This window comes from Macrosteles quadrilineatus, unplaced genomic scaffold (assembly GCF_028750875.1).
Source record: "Macrosteles quadrilineatus isolate MER2022 unplaced genomic scaffold, UCM_ALF_1.0 Scaffold_1__1_contigs__length_201487025, whole genome shotgun sequence".
In the NCBI taxonomy this organism is placed as follows: domain Eukaryota; kingdom Metazoa; phylum Arthropoda; class Insecta; order Hemiptera; family Cicadellidae; genus Macrosteles; species Macrosteles quadrilineatus.
The window spans coordinates 144,397,926-144,417,373 of NW_026542594.1; the positions used below are offsets into that span (position 1 = coordinate 144,397,926).

Sequence of the window (19,448 nt, forward strand, 5' to 3'; positions counted from 1 at the left end):
GTTGGCTTGGCTGAATACGGCTAACCTATAAACAAAAACCAAACCGAACCGAGCTCGATGCTCGAGCTGGAGCTGCAGCTGAGAACGAGAACCGAACCGACAACCGAAAGGCCAATATTCGATTCAGTAGTTCTAGTTCTGTACTACTTCTGTATAATTGCATATCGAACTCGGCTTTCGAAAGACTAATTATTTTTTTATTTATTACATGCACGGCAAACGCCATTTTACAAGAGAGTATGTTGAGTTGAGATTTATAAAAATTAAATGTTACTTAAAGTTTACATGCACGGCAAACGCCATTTTACAAGAGAGTATGTTGAGTTGAGATTTATAAAAATTAAATGTGACTTAAAGTGAAATAGTTAGTCACTATTAAATTAGTTTGCTTTGTGCGATACAGTGCTATCGGATCGGAACGGATCGTCGATCATTAATAGAAGCAATGCAAATGTCCAAGTCTAGGCCTACCCCTCCTCGTTCACTTTCAATTTAATTATTCAACGTGCCTTTCACAGCTTTCGATTCGATTCAACCCCTCACTTGCATGCATTTCTAGATGAAGCTGTAGCTGTGTACAGTCCACACTGACACTCATGACTTGTGCGTCACTTTCCTCTCCTCCTCAAAAGTTTTCGACTTTCGACTTTCCATTCCAATAATCCAATACGATATTTGCCTTCGATATGTTTTGTTTGTATCGCATCGCATCGCACTTCTAACTGGCATGGCAATGATGGCACACTACGAAATGGCGGGAACTCTTTCTTTCCATCTCCAAAGAAGGCTGGCTGGAGTAAACAATCATGCAGCTAATGTTGACATCGATTAAATCCAGATCAACTACTGGAACTTTGGAACCAGCCTGGGTTGGGTAAGTTTTAGAATTTGGAGTTAAAAAATACCCCCGCCGCAGCAAACCTGCCGACTAAGCGAATTTCCATTTGTCTGAATTGATTTTCAGTTAAATATATTTGAATAACATTAGGTTTAACGAGTACCTAGGTTTGCTGCTACAAGGAAACTAATAAAGTGTGTTTTTTAGTAAAATATTGATAGCTTAGTACAAAATAAATAAATTTGCCAAGTTTGATCAAAATATATCCATAAACAAGCAAACTACAACATTTGACAATATTCTCCATAAGAATAACATGGGAATTTTAAATTTACAATTTTTTTAATTTTCTCCGTTACTAATAACCGAACAAAAATACTTTTATATACTAAATTATTTGTTTTTTTAAGCTCTTTAAAAAGGTCTAAAGAGAAATTGGGAAATTTTGTGTTTTAAGGGTCAAAAGTGAGAAAAACCAATTTTTACCCCATAAAACCCCCCGTAAAGCCCCGTTCCCATGGTCCGATCATGCTGGTTTGCGAACTCATTCAAGTTTATCCCGCTTTACACATTTAAACCAAATTTCATCAAAATCGGACCAAAATTACTCAAGTTATCGCGTTCACGGACGTATATATATATATATAAATCTATATATATATATATATATATATACATATATAAAAATTTTAATGAATGGCGTTTTTGGCCTCTGGGGACATCAAAATGAAAAAGTAAATTGGTCCCGGGTCTAGGTCTTACCGTGCCACCTACGGTAATAGCTACTTCCCTATAGGGAAATTCGCTAATAAGCCAAGTACTTTAAAATCCATTTACATATGCCCATAAATCTAAACTGAAATCTGTCTTCAGCAAAATCACACGAGCTGCAGCACGGCCACCTTTCTTTTTCGGAATAGGGTTAGTAGCTGGGGACTGGAGCGACTCACTGCAGCAATCAAGATTCTCCTGAAAATATTAGAGTCTCCTGAAATTTTAATATTATTTTATTTTACTTGTGCAGTGTTGTTTTTAAACTCATTGACATTCAACTTTTAATGATCACTACCATATCGACGCAATTTACAGTAAGTAATAATACTTTTGGGACAATAACAAGTGAACTAACCTACAAACTATCGTATCATTTAATTTTACGACTGGTGGGTTTAATTTTAATTAAGTTCGAAGAAGATCGTCACTCGTAAATCTAGTTTGATTAAAGCACAATTGTTTTATTTTAATTTTATACGTAAAGATATATTTTGTTTGACATGACTAATGCAAATTTGTATTCGTTACTTTTGTTTAAATAAACGAGTTATTGAACCGTTTTATTGAACGGTTATTATTATTATTTTATATGGCCCGTTATTGAACCGTTATTAACGGGCACTAATGCATGGTGCGTGTATGAGATCAAAAACTAATTTTTCTGAAGACTCTTTATACTTTGCCCCATTTGCTCTGTTGCCCTCAACATTCCCTACAAGGGAGTATAATCGAGCGGTCGCACTGCAGCCTGTGATAAAAATGAGGTTGAGTTATAGCTGCAGCTGTGGCCACATTTAACTCCAGCTGCGGCCTGTTAGAATTGGCAACGTTGCAAGTAGTGTCGTCTAGCTCTATTTCTAGACATCCCGTAAGATAACACGACAGACAGGTGACACCAGCTCATTAATTTGCGTATTATACATTTAAATTTAAAAAAAAAATAAACATCAATTTATTAAAGGATTGAAAATCAAACATTGAAAATCTATTTTTGTACATTTAAAGTGGAGTCAATGTTTTCATAGCCCAGTAACCAAGCTTTAAAATCTTATATTTATAATCTTCCATCAAAATTAAAAAATGAAATAGTCATAAAAGTGTTAAAAGAATCATGTAAAATCATTCAAAATCATTTATATGGACAACGTTTTTAATCTATGTTACATGTTATTTATATCGTAAATTTAAGTTTTTTTTTTACTGTGTCTAATAGGCAAAGTTTATTAATAAACTCAGTTTTCAAAATAATAAAATAATAATCTATAGTATTGATATTATCTTATCAATTCATAGGTTTGTAGCGTTACATGATGTCTATTGAAGCCTGCTGAAAAGCAAAAAGAAAAAGAGAAAAAAAGAAGACAAGGAAATTGGAATTCAAATATGTCTGAATGTCATCAACAGACAACAGACAACAACGGTGAACTAAAGCAACTAACTAATAACAACTATGTGTAGATCTTTTATATCGTCTTTATTTATTTATACTATTCTATCTTTTTAATTGCATTTTCTTTAAAAATATAGACTATCAATGTTAGCTTTTAAAACCTACAATGTTTATTGCTGAATGTGATGTTGAGGAAGTTAAAGGAGAAGCATATAAACTGCTCAAAAAGTGGGGTGTAAAATTGAGAAGTAAAAAGTTTGATCTCAAAACAGTAAGTAGATTAATCCAATAGCATGTAACTTGTTTTTAATTTAGACCTTAACAATGAAATATTTTACCGAGAGCAGTACGTTTATAAAAAACACAGCTTTAAAAAAAACTATGTAGGGCCTAGTTATTTTTGGTTGGCTTAACCTAGGCCTATGTTCTAAGAATTCATGTAAGTTAACTTATGTACTTAGCCTACTTATCGCCCTTAGTTCACGTTTATACTGTGTCATTCACTTACCATAACCTCGGCATACCCTTATGACAGCATGTACAATGACCCTTGTGGCATAGGTCTAGCAAACAATGACGTAAATTAGCCTAGGCCTAGGCATCTACTTTCAGTTGTGTTCTCTGGAAGTTTCGCCTATCAACTACAATGTTCGATATAACTTAATTGATGTTAGAATTAATTTTCTCCTCAACAAACAATTCGTTTTTTGAGCTTCATTACAGTAAGTTACTAACGTATAATCAGGATTGTTCGATTGTTTGCAATCTGCTGCTTTCTGACATATTCTGGTGCAAGCATTTTTGAAATAGTACTTTACGGTGTTTTGCTCCACAGGGCATTAACTTAATTGTCAAAAACAGTCTGTAAATAACATAAACTAACAACTCGATTCATTGTAACCTAAACTTTACCTTCCTAATCTAACCTAAGTTAACTTCAAAACACAAATGCAGTCATGAATTCGCATAAAGCTCGACCAACCACCCTGACATGCCTTAAGGGGAGACTGTACCTTTTCTGGTTCAATGCTTTTTAAATGGATATTTTCTGGTTCAATGCTTTTTAAATGGATATTTTCTGGTTCAATGCTTTTTAAATGGATATTTTCTTCAAGTTCAAGTAGGTACATATAGCACGAAAACTAATAAACCTATCATACTGATTTTTTGCACACACTTAATTATCACATCCATATCTTTATGTTAAAAAAACCACTTTTTAAAGAAATATATCAATAACTTATACAAATTATTTTCAATCATTTAAAAAATACAAATTTTTATGTGATATTCTAAAAATAAAAATAAATTATTTTTTAAATGAAAATTTATAACTAATCAATATATGATTGGTTTATTGTAGGCCTACTCACCAAGTACCCAGACTAATGCATGCAAAATTTTAAGTTTTTATGTAGGCCTATTCCTATTACAGATTTTGAACTATGTGTACCTAAAGATAAAAATACCCCTGCCGCAGCAAACCTGCCGACTAAGCGAATTTCCATTTGTCTGAATTGATTTTCAGTTAAATAAGTAGGCTATAGTATTTTAATAACATTAGGTTTAACGAGTACCTATAGATTTTCTGCTACAAGGAAACTAATAAAGTGTGTTTTTGAGTAAAATATTGATAGCTTAGTAGGTAGGCCTACAAAATAAATAAATTTTCCAAGTTTGATCAAAATATATCCATAAACAAGCAAACTACAACATTTGACAATATTCTCCATAAGAATAACATGGGAATTTTAAATTTACAATTTTTTAAATTTTCTCCGTTACTAATAATCGAACAAAAATACTTTTATATGCTAAATTATTTGTTTTTTTAAGCTCTTTAAAGCCTCGTTCCCATGGTCCGATCGTGCTGGTTCGCGAACTCATTCAAGTTTATCCCGCTTTACACCTTTAAACCAAATTGAATACTTAGAATATTAGAAAGCTTTTTTATGATAACAATAAGTAAACAAAGCTAACTCTACCGAGGTTTCGGCCACATTATTCTTATGGCTTTGAGTGTGTGCTGCAAAGCTTTAAGTGTGTTTTTCCGAAAGTTTGTTTTAGCGAATTTCCCTATAGGGAAGTAGCTATTACCGTAGGTGGCATGGTAAGACCAAGACCCGGGACCGATATACTTTTTCATTTTGGTGTCCCTAAAGGCCAAAAACACTATTCGTTAAAATTTGTATATATGTATATATATATATATAGACATATATATATACCTATATTTTCTTACTCAGGAAGAAACGCAGATTAATTTTAGACGAAAAACAAATATTTAATTTTTTAAGACAAACAAAGTTCAGTCTCCCCTTAAGGGGATATGGCAGTAAAATAGGCCTAATCAATTTTTTTTTCAAAAAAGTGATTTTTTAAATTTGTCTATTATTTATTATTTATAATGTAAAAAATAAGAAAAATTGGTCAAAAATAAAAAAATATTTTTTTTTAGTGCTTAGGCTAACTTATATAGGCTAGAGAAAAATCCGGGAATATTTAAAAAAAATCCGGTCATTGACTTATTTTAGTAATAATCATAATAATTATCATTATTATTAATATTAATAATATAATAATTAAGTAATAATTACATAATAATATAATAAATAATAATAAAATGCTTGCATAAACAATAAATCTTCAAAATGGTTTACCTATACCGGTGTGGTCCATTAGTACCGAATCCATTAGTACCGAAAGCAAAATAAGTCCAATAGTGCCGAATGCAATAGTGCCGAACTCGTTCGATGCTGTTGGACGATTTAAAACTTCTTTCGGCACTGTTGGACGCTATCAAAAACAATTCGGCACTAGTGGATTTAAAACTGTTCGGGTTCCAATAGTACCGAACTGTATATCCTTTTTAAAATCGAGTGCAATAGCACCGAATCCAACAGTGCCGAATCAGGTTTTTGGTGTCATATTGTCAAATATCACGTTCGACGTTGCCGGATTTTAAAATCCAACAGCACCGAAACAGATGTTTGGGTTTCAGAGCCGAAAGAATGTGGCAACAGTCCATTAGTGACGAACAATAGAACATTCTCCCCCTTTTCAAATGGGAGGAGTGAGGAGGGGTGATTAAAACAACATGGCGTCGGTGCTCAAAGCCTCCGCCCACAGTTCCCCACCCTAGCACCTCACAGGAGTGAAAGAGTGACAGACAGTGAGACAGTTGCAATGCAACGCGGCTGCGTTAGACGGCGGTCGCAGCATGCTTGTGCGGTGGCCATGGCATTGGTTGCGGTATGAGGGCTACCAACTAAGGAATTTCTATTAACCACGCCACTAGTGTTTATTTTTTTATTTATTTATTGAACACCAACGGCAAACACCATTTTACATTAAGTAAAGCTACAGATAGCAAAAAATTAGGAAAAATTAGCTGTCAAAGTGTTGATTTGTAGTGAGTAATGATGGTAGCCTACACATCGTTTATTCGTCTTATGAACATTACTGCAAACTTGGCCTAGATTTGATTTTGTCAATAAGCTGTCCAATATTGACTCAATCGCAATAGGATCCGTCATTTTACACGCACAAAACTTGAAACTGATTCTCAGATAAAACAAAAGAAACAAAAGGACCTACGACGGGAACGGGAAGTGAAATAGAGGAAAGCAAGTCAGTACACAGTGTTGTGCTGAGTTTCTTTTGATGAGTTTTCAGCATTAAACAGCGCCGCTGCAGCACACCACAGAGTATAAAAACTCCCAAATTTAATGCACCTAGAGGCGTGCGGCTTCTGCGGCTCGTAGGTGCGCCGTCGTGCATACAGGCAGCCGCAGCGGCGTGTGGTAGCCGCCGCAGAGTATAAAAGCACCCATTCAACTCAATGCACTTAAGGGCCGTCGAACGCAGCGGCGTGCCGCAGAGTATAAAAGCGGCCTAGTCTCAAACTGCATCCATTCACTCAGTAGTAAGATGCCACTGTGCACCAATAGTCACCGAATCTTAGTGTATACACTACACTTATGTGTTGTTGCAATAACAATAGCCCAAGGGAAATATGAAAAGAAAATGATTTAATATTGCATTGTCATCCATTTGTGAGCTGTTTTAAGTTTAAAGTCTAGCTCATCGAGAAATTAGTTTAAAATCGATTGTAAAATTTGTACCGAACAGACAAAAAAGTGAGCTATTAAAAACGTTGTAACAGTTGTGAGCTATGTTTCAAGTTTCAGCTCATTGGGAAGTTAGTTTAAAAATTTATTAGAAAATAACATTTTGAAAATAGCTTTATTAAAATGTTCGTCTATGCTTCAATCTCCGTTTGTCTGTATCAGCGAATGATCGTTAATCATTGTTAGTCACTTATGAACCCATAGTTTTGTTTAAGCTTACTGTATTTTTGTCTATACTATATAATACGAGCAACCTTTGAGCACATTGATTTCAAAAATGGCTCCTATAACTGTTAGAAAATGTCCTAAATTTATATTGCATAGAAATTTTATTATTTTTTACCTCTTATGGAAATCTAGCCCGCTGTTATATATTTAAAACTCTCTAATTTAATTTTAATATTTATAATATGACTGGATTAATATTGTAAATAATTCAATGTTTAATTTTCATTATAAAGAAATAAACATGATTCAATAGTTGTGTTCCATATATTTTGTACGAATTTATACCTAATAATTTAGTGACGATGAAGGAAATGACTGAAATACAAGGCCTTATATCTACCTTAAACAAATTTATGACAGTAATGACACAACAAACAAGTCAACAAACAGAACAGCCTAGATCAAGACAAAGTACCAAGGAACTACTACAAAGCAATGCATTAAAGTTTGATGCTTATGATGAAGATAAGGAAACATTGAAAGCTACACTCAGCGTTTAGAAATATTTTTTTTTAAATAAAAGGATTGACGGACAATGATTCAGAGACTGAACACTTGAAAGGTTTGTTTTTAATCAATTGCTTAGGCGCTAAGCATTCCAATCTGATCTGCAGTCTAACATCTCCAGACAAACCAGACTCAAAAACATACCAAGAGTTACGGTTATTACTAAATGAGCACCTAAGCCCAAAGAAGAACATACTTACAGAACAGCACAAATTCTTATCACGTTTACAAGATAGGAATGAATCAATAACAAATTATATTACGGTCCTCAAACAACTGGCTTGTTCAGCAGATTTCAAATCTGGTAGTAAAGACGGAAAATGCACAAAATCAGTTATAAGCCTTATGCTAGTGCTTAATTCGTCAGAGGCTTATATGACTCAAATATCAGAGAAAGACTCTTACAACTGGGTGAAATATCGTTTGAAAAAGCCTTAAGGAAAATAAGGTAAATACTAGTTAAGGAAAATAAAACTTAACTAGTGTACATGTTGCTCGAAATCGAGCAATTGCAAAGAAGTAAAGGGGTTATAACAAATAACTTATTTAAAAACAAATGTCATATTTTTTAAAGAGGTTGGCGGCCTCTTTTAACCTTGCATTTGCCCGTTCACATAGACTACAGATCTGTGCGTGGAACTTATCCAGCAAAGCAAGGGGTGAGCCGGTACAGTACAGAGGTGAACTGTACTAAGTTTGTGGCAGTGACCAGGATACGAACCCACGACACTACTGCCTTGGGCCCAAAGTCCGCCACGCTACCAACTGAGCCACCGACTCACCATTCCGATGAGTTTTAATTTCCGATGAATTTCCGATGAATTTCCAATGAATTTGCAATGAATTTTGTTCGAATTTCCGATGAGTTTAAAAGAGTGAACTCAAATATTACACAACTAATAAAAATATTCACATTATCACTTTTAAATGATATTTTTTTCAACAAAGGTATATTTTTTTATTTGGCATTGAGAGTATGGTTAACAGAAGATATAAAACACGGTAACTTTTTTTTAACTGAAGTGCTATGTTTAGAAAATTCAAATTAAAGAACAATTCGCTTTCTAAACTGTGAATTTTTTGATTGCCTAGAAAGATGTATTAATGGTTGATTTTATCTTTAGTGATGGATTGATTCCGAATCGTCAATAACCATTGTTACTCAATAACTTGTTGTTTATCAATAGCTATTGTTAAAAACAGGAGAAAATGCCTTTATTAATCGACAAAAAAATTTAATGCAGCATGCAATTAAAGTAATTAATTTAAATCCGGCTCCCGTGCAGCGATGGCCAGCGGCCGGCGGCCGAGTTTGGTGGAGAATTTAACTTCTCACTTTACACCTGCCTGAAGGCTAACCTAAAGGTTCTACAAAAAAATGTAAACGTAAAAGATGAAATTAAGTTCATTTTGAACAACTTTCTCGCTGACGGAAATCCCCTGACCAAAAAATTAAAAACTTATCAGCAGACCAACTTTTTTATGTCCCACATTTAACACAACCTTGTTTTGCTACATATTTATATACTTTTTAAAATGGGTTAAAATTTCAATTTACATAATTCGAAAACAATATTACTAAGGTGATATATTTTTATTTAATACCTCAAAACTTCAGAATTTTATCTCCACTTTAAGTGGTCGTTTTGACGGTGTTAATGAATCACGGCGAATTAAAAATATTGTGGTCGCCGCGGGCAGTGGAGCTGTCAATTGCACCTCTGCTTAACACAGAAGGTGGCTTCAGCACATGTGTCCTCTACTGTTGAAAGGATAGGGATTGCCACTCTAGTACTCGTATGGCTAGCCTAGATCCAGAGAAATCCGCTAGGGGCAGCAGTGTCCGGGACGATTCTACTGGGCAGTGGTGGAGGTGGCAACGATGGCCACGTATGCATTCTTGAAACTTCATTGGGTGTAGATCAGCCAACCAAAAACCAGTCGGATGGAGTTGTGGGAGAAGATTGGTGGGGGTTCTATTGTTCGGCTGTCAAGGATTTTGTTGGCAAAATCGTGTAACAACGCCGAAAGAAAGATTCAAACGTCCAATAGAGCCGAAACAATTTAAAGCGTTGGGATTCGGCACTGTTGGATTTATTTTGATTTCAGAGCTAATGGAATGATGCTGAATTCGGTACTCTTACTCATTTTTAGTTTTCGTTCGGTGGTATTGGATTTTAAAATAAATCTATCGGCTCTGTTACACAAACATCTCTTTCGGCGCTATTGGAATTTAAAATGCAACAGCGTCGAACGTGAAATTTGGCAAATTTTGACTAAAAACATGATTCGGCACTATTGGATTCGGTGCTATGGCACCTTCTCACCTATACCCTACTAAGTTACATGATTCAAATTTTTACCAAGTGTTTAGAAAGTTATTATCTAAATAATTAAGTGGAATTGTAAATGTATGTCTAATTTAAAGTGAAAAAGATTTTTTTATTTCCACAGAAAACTAATTTCTTTTTTTTTAATTACAAAATGACCCATAAAAAAGTAATAAATCAAGATAGTTACTGTTATAATTATAGGTACCTATCTAAATATTGAGAGGGCATTATTCCCGCAAACTGATGGTTTAATGATTAAAATCTAATAATTAGAACTGAAGTTATATCAAATGTAGTAGATGAGTGAACGAAGTGATCGAATCTATGTATCGTGTATAGCGGAGTCGGAGAAAATTTGTCCGCTGGAGTATGTGTGTGACTGTGTTCGCACCTAAAACTGAAGAACCGTTGCACTTATAGCGTTCAAATTTTGCACAAATAGTTATGACACCAGTGTAAAAACACCATTAAAATTCTAGACGATTCCGCTCAGTAGTAATTATAAAATACTTAAAAACATTTTAAAATTTGTCCCATAAGAATAACATTAGGAGCTACCTTCTTCTTCTTTTTATTTGTTTACGTTTTGTGACCAACAATTTTGTCGAAACGGCACACGGAAGATTTCTCAGGTGCCGTTTGACGTCACTAACTGCTGACGTCAGTCGAGGGAACACTATTACCAAAACGATACGGAATTGAGCCATCGGCCTCTGTGGTGTAGTGGCTAGCGTGTCGGGCCGATAATCCGAATGAACCGGGTTCGAATCCCGCTGGTAGCATTAACTTTTTGTCAAAATTTTTTTTATATCAGCAAGTTTGGTTGGTTTGGTTAGTTTAATTTTATAATTAAAAATTAAATCAAATTAAATTAAAAAATTATAAAGTTGAATTTTAGGCATTTATAATTTTATTTTATGAACAAAACTATTTTTTAGATTAGTAAACCTTCATTCGATTTTTTCATTATCAGCACGTTTGGTTAGGTTATGACAGTTTAATTTAATAATAGAAAAATTATAAAATTGACTGTTTCTTCAGACGCAGCAGTTAGTGACGTAAAACGGCACCTGAGAAATCTTCCGTGTGCCCCACCGCAATTTTGTTGTCTACTTAAGACAGAGAGAACGACTTTTGCTCTAAGCTCTTTTATTCATGGAGTAAACAGTTTGGCGTCTATGAATATATATCATTATAATTTCACAGCTTTCAGAATAATGTTATTTAAGCTAAAATTAAATTTTAACAACTTTCAGAATAATAAATTGAACTTAACAATATTAGTCGGAAGTTATATACCGGTACCGTTTATGTTCAGTATTAAAATTCACCTTAAAATTAAAAGTAGCCTATAAAGGTATATATGTATTTAGAACAAAGCAGCTTTTTACATTATTCAATTTAATGTTGGCATTGAATATTAAATATTCAAAGATGTTGGTATATTTTAATACTAAAATAGTATGCGAAGGGGGGGGGGGGGGGAAACAGGTCCCCAACGTAGAGAGTGGTAAAGGAAGCGGAAAGGTGAGCAGTGAAAAGAAAGGAGTACGGAAACCCTTTATGACTGTTAAATTAACGTATCTGTAATACTTAAATGCTATGGAAAGATAGGGAAACAGGTCTACGATGTAGGAAGTAGTGAAGGAAATAGTGAAGGAAGTAGTCAAGGAGAGCAGTCCGGAGTGTGTGTAAAAACCCTTTGTGACAGTTAGATTAATGTAACTGCAATTCTAAAATGCTATGGGAAGGGAGGGAAACAGGTCCACGAAGTAGGAAGCGGTGAAGGATGTAGTCAAGGTGAGCAGTCCGGAGTGTGGGAACCCTGTATGAAAGTTAAATTAATCTTTTTGAAATTCTAAAATGCTATCGGAAGGGAGGGAAACAGGTCCACGACGTAGGAAGCGGTAAAGGAAGTAGTCATGGCGAGCATTCTGGAGTGTAAAAACCCTTTGTGACAGTTAGATTAATGTAACTGCAATTCTAAAATGCTATGGGAAGGGAGGGAAACAGGTCCACGACGTAGGAAGCGGTGAATGATGTAGTCAAGGTCAACAGTCCGGAGTGTGGGAACCCTTTGTGAAAGTTAAATTAATCTATTTGAAATTCTAAAAATGCTATGGGAAGGGAGGGAAACAGGTCCACGACGTAGGAAGTGGTAAAGGGAGTAGTCGAGGCGACGAGTCCGGAGTGTGGGAACCCTTTTTGAAAGTTAAATTAATCTATTTGAAATTCTAAAATGCTATAGGAGGGGAGGAAAACAGGTCTACGACGTAGGAAGTGGTGAAGGATGTAGTCAAGGTCAACAGTCCGGAGTGTGGGAACCCTTTGTGAAAGTTAAATTAATCTATTTGAAATTCTAAAAATGCTATGGGAAGGGAGGGAAACAGGTCCACGACGTAGGAAGTGGTAAAGGGAGTAGTCGAGGCGACGAGTCCGGAGTGTGGGAACCCTTTTTGACAGTTAGATTAATGTATCTGCAATAATAAAATGCTATGAGAAGAGAGGGAAACAGGTCCACGACGTAGGAAGTGGTGAAGGAAGTAGTCAAGGTGAACAGTCCAGAGTGTGGGAACTCTTTGTGACAGTTAGATTAATGTATCTGCAATAATAAAATGCTATGAGAAGAGAGGGAAACAGGAAATACATTACGTATATTACCAATGACTTTGGTTAATTAATGGACGAGAAGTTAGGATTGTTTTTGACTGAGATTTGGTTTATTTTAAGAGGTTGGCAGCCTCTTTTAACCTTGCATTTGCCCGTCCACATAGACTAAGCACCCGTGCGTGGATCGTTTACAGCAAACCAAGGGGTGAGCCGGTACGGTACAAAGGTGAACTGTACTGATAAAATTTAGTGGCAGTGACCAGGATCCGAACCCACGACATCGCTGCCTTGGGCCCGACGTCCGCGTGACGCTACCGACTCACCATTATTTGCCCCGACTCATGGGTTGATTTACCCATAAAAATAACTTTATTGTGTTCACCAGTGACACCGGTAAGTATGCTAGGTGTGGGTGGACTCTCATTATTGCGCTCATGTTCACTCATCCCGTTACGCGCAGAATAAGCGTACTACTAGTTAATTACAAAAAATATTAAGGGTGTAGGTACCGGTACTTACTGTAACGAAAAAATTTATTTTTAACTATGTTTATACCTATTCTTATGCCTATAAAACACATGGTAAGTTTTTTTTTTTTTTTTTTTGTAGTTCATATCCCCTTAATATATGAAAATGAACTAGGTACCACAATGTACCTACAATGTACTACAATGTCTAGTACTAAGATGTAATTAGTCAGACTGTCTATAATGTGACGAAATCCCCTTTAGCTTATATATATAGAAAACATTATTGTCTACCTACAGAATCACTTGAAATATTCTCTAGTCTATTATAATATTTTATAATCAACGATTTTATTCTTCTAATCTATGTTGCTCATCTTGTTGATACTTAACCTTTAACTTAACGTAGCAGACGGACTAGCAGTTTGGTTTTGGTACCGTATTAACTTAAAAATACTTCTCTAGTTTTATTTATTTACAGAATGCCATAACCAAACTTGCTCTACCATTTCAAAATTCCGTTTGATAACAGAAAAGGCTTGTGGGGAATATTTTTAAAACATAATTTTGACATGGTACAGCTAGTTTGGTTAGCTATGTTAGGTTGGTTTAGAAAATTTTTATTTCAATATGTATTTATCTTAGTTGAAAGCTGAAATGTTTCAATTAGTTAATATCAATGTATCAGGATCAAAAAATAAAATAGGCCTATCGATATGTACATCAAAAGATATCATCGATATTAATGAATGTTCCCTTTAACAGGAAAGTACCCATTTGTCAATCAATGCATTATAATAATAGGCCTACTTAAATTTAAATAGTAAAAAATCCAAATAAAATAATTTAATAATAAATAATAAATTAAATAAAATTAAATAATAAAATAAAATAATAATCTAGAGCGTTGAAACTCTTGTGTAAAGGACTCAACTGTGTCTCGAAGACCGAGTGACAACATCAGATCTATGAGTAGCTTTGCGGAGGGAAAATTTTTGTCGGTCAAGTCAATATTAAAGTCTCCTGCAACAACAAATGATAGGTTCTTATCCTTCAAGGAATCAAAACATGCTCGAATGTTACTTAAGAATTTCAGAATGTTGCTTTGTTTATTGCTTCGAGATCTATACACACAAACAAAGATAATATTAAGAGTTCCCTTTATTATTTTAATCGCAGTCAGTTCACATATTCTTTCAATACAAAACCTAGAGACATCTAACAAGGTATAATCTAAATTATCAGGTGTAATTATACATACTCCTCCCTTGTGTGAATGGATGCGACAAAAACTAGCCGCTACTGTGTAGCCAGGTATTCGAAAAGTAGGCGTAACCTTGTAGTTAGCCTACATTGAAATTGACAAACTGTCGAAACTAGAACTAAATTTATTGTTTTAGGCTTACAAAAACTACCAACATTATATACAATGTCTTCCCTTGGAGGGATAAGTACATTGTATCCCTCATGCCTCCCGGGAGAGCCCTGCCATGACTAATAATGTCCGCATCAGGCCACCACTGACCCCAGGTCTCTTATTGATTGAGGCTTTTTATTGATAGAAACTTAAATAAAATCAGGCTTACGTTTGTGCTAACAAAATTTCCTTCAATATCCATAAAAGCAGTCAGTGCTATTTAAGTTTAAGTTAGATTAAAGCGTATTATTTAATCCTGCCAATCTATGTGTCCTTCAGGTTTTTCCTACCGGTTATTTATTTTGATTTGATGGTTAAGTTCAGTCTCTAATAGCCTAGGTCTACCTTTAAAAATATACTTACTTAAGTACTGGTAGGCCTGCCCATTATTTTCTCCATATTATTCAGGATTAACCAATAATTGTATTTAATAGTTGATAAAAACTTGACTTAAAATTACTTAGGATAACCTGAATTCTTCTACATCCCTAGAACTCTATGGTAAGGCATGTGTTTCCTCCCATGAGCCCCAGGTAGGGTATACTTAACATTTAAAGTAATTGAATAAGTTACAGAAACATTATTATGTGCTTAATAGCATTGACTATGCACAGATTTGTGTATAGTCAATGTTAATAGTTAGGGAGAAAATTCAAAAACCTGTGAAAAAATATTTTAATCAGATTTGGAAAATAATTTTATTTTATTCTATTAGGCCTACCAAAAGTTTTACTAAAAATCACTTTCATTACCTTAAGCAGTGAACCTAAGTACTTGTTAAACTAATGTTATTTAAATAGGGAATAAGTTAAATCTGACATTTTATGGAAATATTTTAGTGAAAATACAATCAGTCAAACATAAATTTGTTAAGTTTTGCAGTTTTGCTGCAGCAGGGGGTATTTTAAGTATATTATATTCAAAATTAATAAAGGAAATTTGAAAATTATAATCTGCAGTTATGCTGCCATAGAGGTGTGTTTAATTTATCTGTTTTTTTTTTTTAGGTAGAAAAAAAAGGAGTCGGAGTTTTTAAATTTCATCTTGAAAAACTGGTCCAAGAAAAGACTAAGCTTCCACAGTACAACCAGTTTATCAATGTTCCTGCATTTGTGATTGAAACATGTGATTATCTGAGGGATATGATCGAGACTGAGGGTATTTTTAGAAAGTCCGGAGTAGCGGTGCGACAGAAAGAACTAAAGGTAAGTTACCGGTAAGCCTAGTTGATTTGACGATTTCCTTTGACAATACATAAAATATTCATTGCTGCCTTTTATTGAGGACGAGAAACCTGCTTATGGGTTGTCACACACCAGTTCTGTCTGTGAGTCGACACATTGATATCGCTGATTCAGCCCAATTATGTGTACCTACCCACATGTTCCCGCTTTTCCTATTGGTAGCCCCAACAGTGCGTTTCTACCAAATTAAGGTTTTAAGATAAAAATGTAAGCTGAAAAACAAAATTAATGGGCAATGTATGTAGGCAACAATGCCAAAGTCTTTTTGTCAGCAATTCATCCCTACCAGCCTCTCCTTGTACCCCGTGACAGACAACCAACTCGCAGTACCTCCTCGCCCTCTGTACTTCAACCTGTGAAAGTAGTTGAAGACCTGAATAATTCATCCAACACCTTCATATCACTGGGAAGTGAGAACTACCGTCTTAAAACAATTGATTAACTGAAGACTATGATGTTTTTTTTTTTTTTTACAATAGATACCTCTAATGTAAATTGGTGTTTTTATTGGTCACCTGTAATGAGGAACAACTGAACATTTAAACAAATCTTGAATGGGTTTTCCTGGTTTGGACTGGGTGTTAACTGGTCACGGAAATCACGGAAAAGTCACTGCTGTTTTACTATGGGGTCACAGAAGTCACTGAAAAGCAACTCATTTTAAGTGTCAGATTTTTATTTTAAGGTCCCAAATGTCACGGGAAAAATCATCCTAACTAAAACAAAGTTTCTCAGACCTTTTTTTTGTTTTGCACCTTTCTGAAGGCAATGATTAAATTTATAATCCAGGATCAGTGAGGGGGAACATATTTTGGGAACAAGCAACCAGCTGAAACGTTACAGCACAAAATATTATATGTCCGATTATCTCATGTTCAAGTCAATAAATAGTATTGTCTTATCAGTACCATAGGTTTTAACATCAACCACCCCCATAAAGTCATTGAAAAAGCCATTAAAATGTTATCAACAGTAGACACCCTGTTTGGAATACCTTGCACATTATACTTTCTTTGTGAACGGATTACAATTATTTCATGTCCTTGTCCCGAGTATTGGTATAGTTGTGCTTTCCTCTATTTTTTATATTTTGATACAGTTGTTTTTCGTACGTTGCAAATACAGTACCGGTATATCTCACAGGGAACTTGTTAGTAGACACAAGGATCGTCTTGTCCACTGGACGGTTGATCCGGTGTGTATTGACAGCCTCTGGACATCTCGTGCAGATATTGATCAGCCGACAGACGGATAACTGGTGTGTGGTTAGCTCAACCCCTGTAAAGATGTCCTGGCTGTTGCACATGTAGTTTTAATTTTAATTAGAAGAGTCCAATCAAATGTTTGTAAATAATTTTCTAAAGTGTCCCTGATTAGAAACCAAATAAGCAGTTTGGTTGACTATTGATCTGTAATCATTAATTAACATCCCCATCCCACCTAAAGTGCTTTCTGATTGTACCCAGTGCCAAATCATGGTGTTTACTTTCCTTTCTAGTTGAAGTTTTCCATGAAGTTAAAACAACACTAGAAAAACAAAATAACAAATTAATGCCTGTCGACTAACTGTCCAATCATCGCAACTGAAATGTGATGTCATAGACACAGAAAACACACTAACTAAAGTTTACATTTAATTTTATCTTTATAAAATAAATACCTACCATATCTTAGTGGTAATCTAAGAAATTCACACCTGCCTTTTACCAATTGTAGCCTACTTTGTTTGTATTTACAGCGGATAGTTATGAATGGTGGGAAATTGTCAGTTGGTGGCGAGATAAAAGCATATGATGTAGCAGACTTGCTTAAACTCTTCTTCCGTGAACTGCCAGAGCCATGTATTCCGTACATGTTCCATGATACTCTTCAAAGGTACCTGTTTAAGACATTTTGCTTAAGCCAAATTAATAAATTCTGTTTAGTAGTATGAGGGAACCCCTATGCAAATTGCACATTTTAATAGAATTCAAACCATTTTTCCAAGGCAAAACGAATAATGAGGTAGCCCTTTACCTTTTAAAGACCATGTTTGTTTAAGACAGTTTTAAGGTAAATAAAACTACTAATTTACAAATAGAACTAATTAGATATTTTGATTGTAGAGCTATACCATTTAGAGTGTGATTTACTTACTTCAGGTTAGAATTATCACATGAAATTTAAAATCCATTTTATTTCCATAAAATGTTTCTTATTTACCATTCGACTGTGCTTGAACATTCAACCAAAGAATCAGCTATATTATTTAATAAAATTGACATTTCAAACCGTTATAAAGAAAGTTAGTCTGGATCACTGGAGCTTTTGTCTGGATCACTGGAAATTTAACTCTAAAAAATCTACACACATTTTTTAAAGGTTTAAATATAAATACAGTTAACACAGTTTGACAATTTTTAGTAGGCCCTAATGATTTTTGTGTGAGCGAGACTTTTAATTTGAAAAACTTATTTAAACTAATCAACTCTTTTATTATGTTTTATTTGTCATTTCTTGTATTTAAATTGTGCTCAAAGTAAATCCACCAAAAAATGTCTAGTACAAAACACATAAACTGAAATTAGCAATGATAATCTATTTTTCTATGAATTATGCAACCAATTAGTAATTTTCAGATTATAATACTCAACTAAAAATGTAGGTTTTACAGGTAGACATAATGACCCATACCTATTGTTTTGTTTTCATTTACCAACAGATACAAAGTCTAACTCCATGACTAGTGATTAATTGACACATACACCAATTGTGGTTTTTGTTTTCTATCCAAAATAGGACAACATTCCATAAATCACTGTTGGTGCTTTAAGTACTTGACAAACGATTTCTTCTGTTTACCAATGCCTCAGCCCAACTTGGTTGAAGCAATTTAAAACTTGTAATTTTTAGTTGTTTTTTTTTTTTTATTAAAAACACAGTTTTAATTTTTGGTGATAAAGAGAGCCAATTTAGACATAGTTTTAAGTTCCAGAGAGGTTAATTACTACTACTCTACCATTCATAATTTTAAATTTGATCTGCTAGCTCATTTCTACATGTTTGACATCAGCAATTTAATAGATTTATAATTAATTTCATCTTTTACCACATAATTAGAGTAGCCTATGTGTTTCCAGATGTTTTGACAACATAGACAGGCGAAAGGAAGCTGTGTTTCTTGCATTGCTGATACTTCCTTCAGTGTATCTCTACACTCTCGCCTACCTTATGCAGGTACCTTGTTGATTGTTTTGACCTCTCTATTTGTATGGACACTTAAGTTGGCATCAAACTATTTTATCACGATTTGTGCTCAGCAATATCTTTACAGTTCTATCAATATTATTATTTAACTTTTATTTTCTTATAATTCATACACCTTAATACTACCTACCAATTTATGATCCTAGATGGATAAACTCAGAACACTAAAAAAAAAATATCGTACCTTAAAACAAAATAGAATTCTGCAAATCATTCTGCAGTTCTCCGTATTAGACTGTGTCAAGGTATCTACATTTAACAATG

At 34.4% G+C, this 19,448-nt stretch overlaps 1 protein-coding gene across 2 annotated transcripts in view; it reads left to right on the forward strand.

The window, feature by feature from the left end:
• Positions 1 to 3,027: 3,027 nt before the first annotated feature.
• The window catches only part of LOC128986312 (rho GTPase-activating protein 11A-like), a 46,861-nt gene continuing 30,440 nt past the window's right edge, over positions 3,028 to 19,448 (forward strand). For both annotated transcript variants that reach the window (XM_054406630.1, XM_054406638.1), the window contains exons 1-4: positions 3,028 to 3,273; positions 15,702 to 15,899; positions 17,677 to 17,813; positions 19,058 to 19,154. In XM_054406630.1, coding sequence (XP_054262605.1) covers positions 3,169 to 3,273; positions 15,702 to 15,899; positions 17,677 to 17,813; positions 19,058 to 19,154 — 537 coding nt within the window. In that variant the 5' untranslated portion in view covers positions 3,028 to 3,168. The remainder of the gene's footprint in view (positions 3,274 to 15,701; positions 15,900 to 17,676; positions 17,814 to 19,057; positions 19,155 to 19,448) is intronic.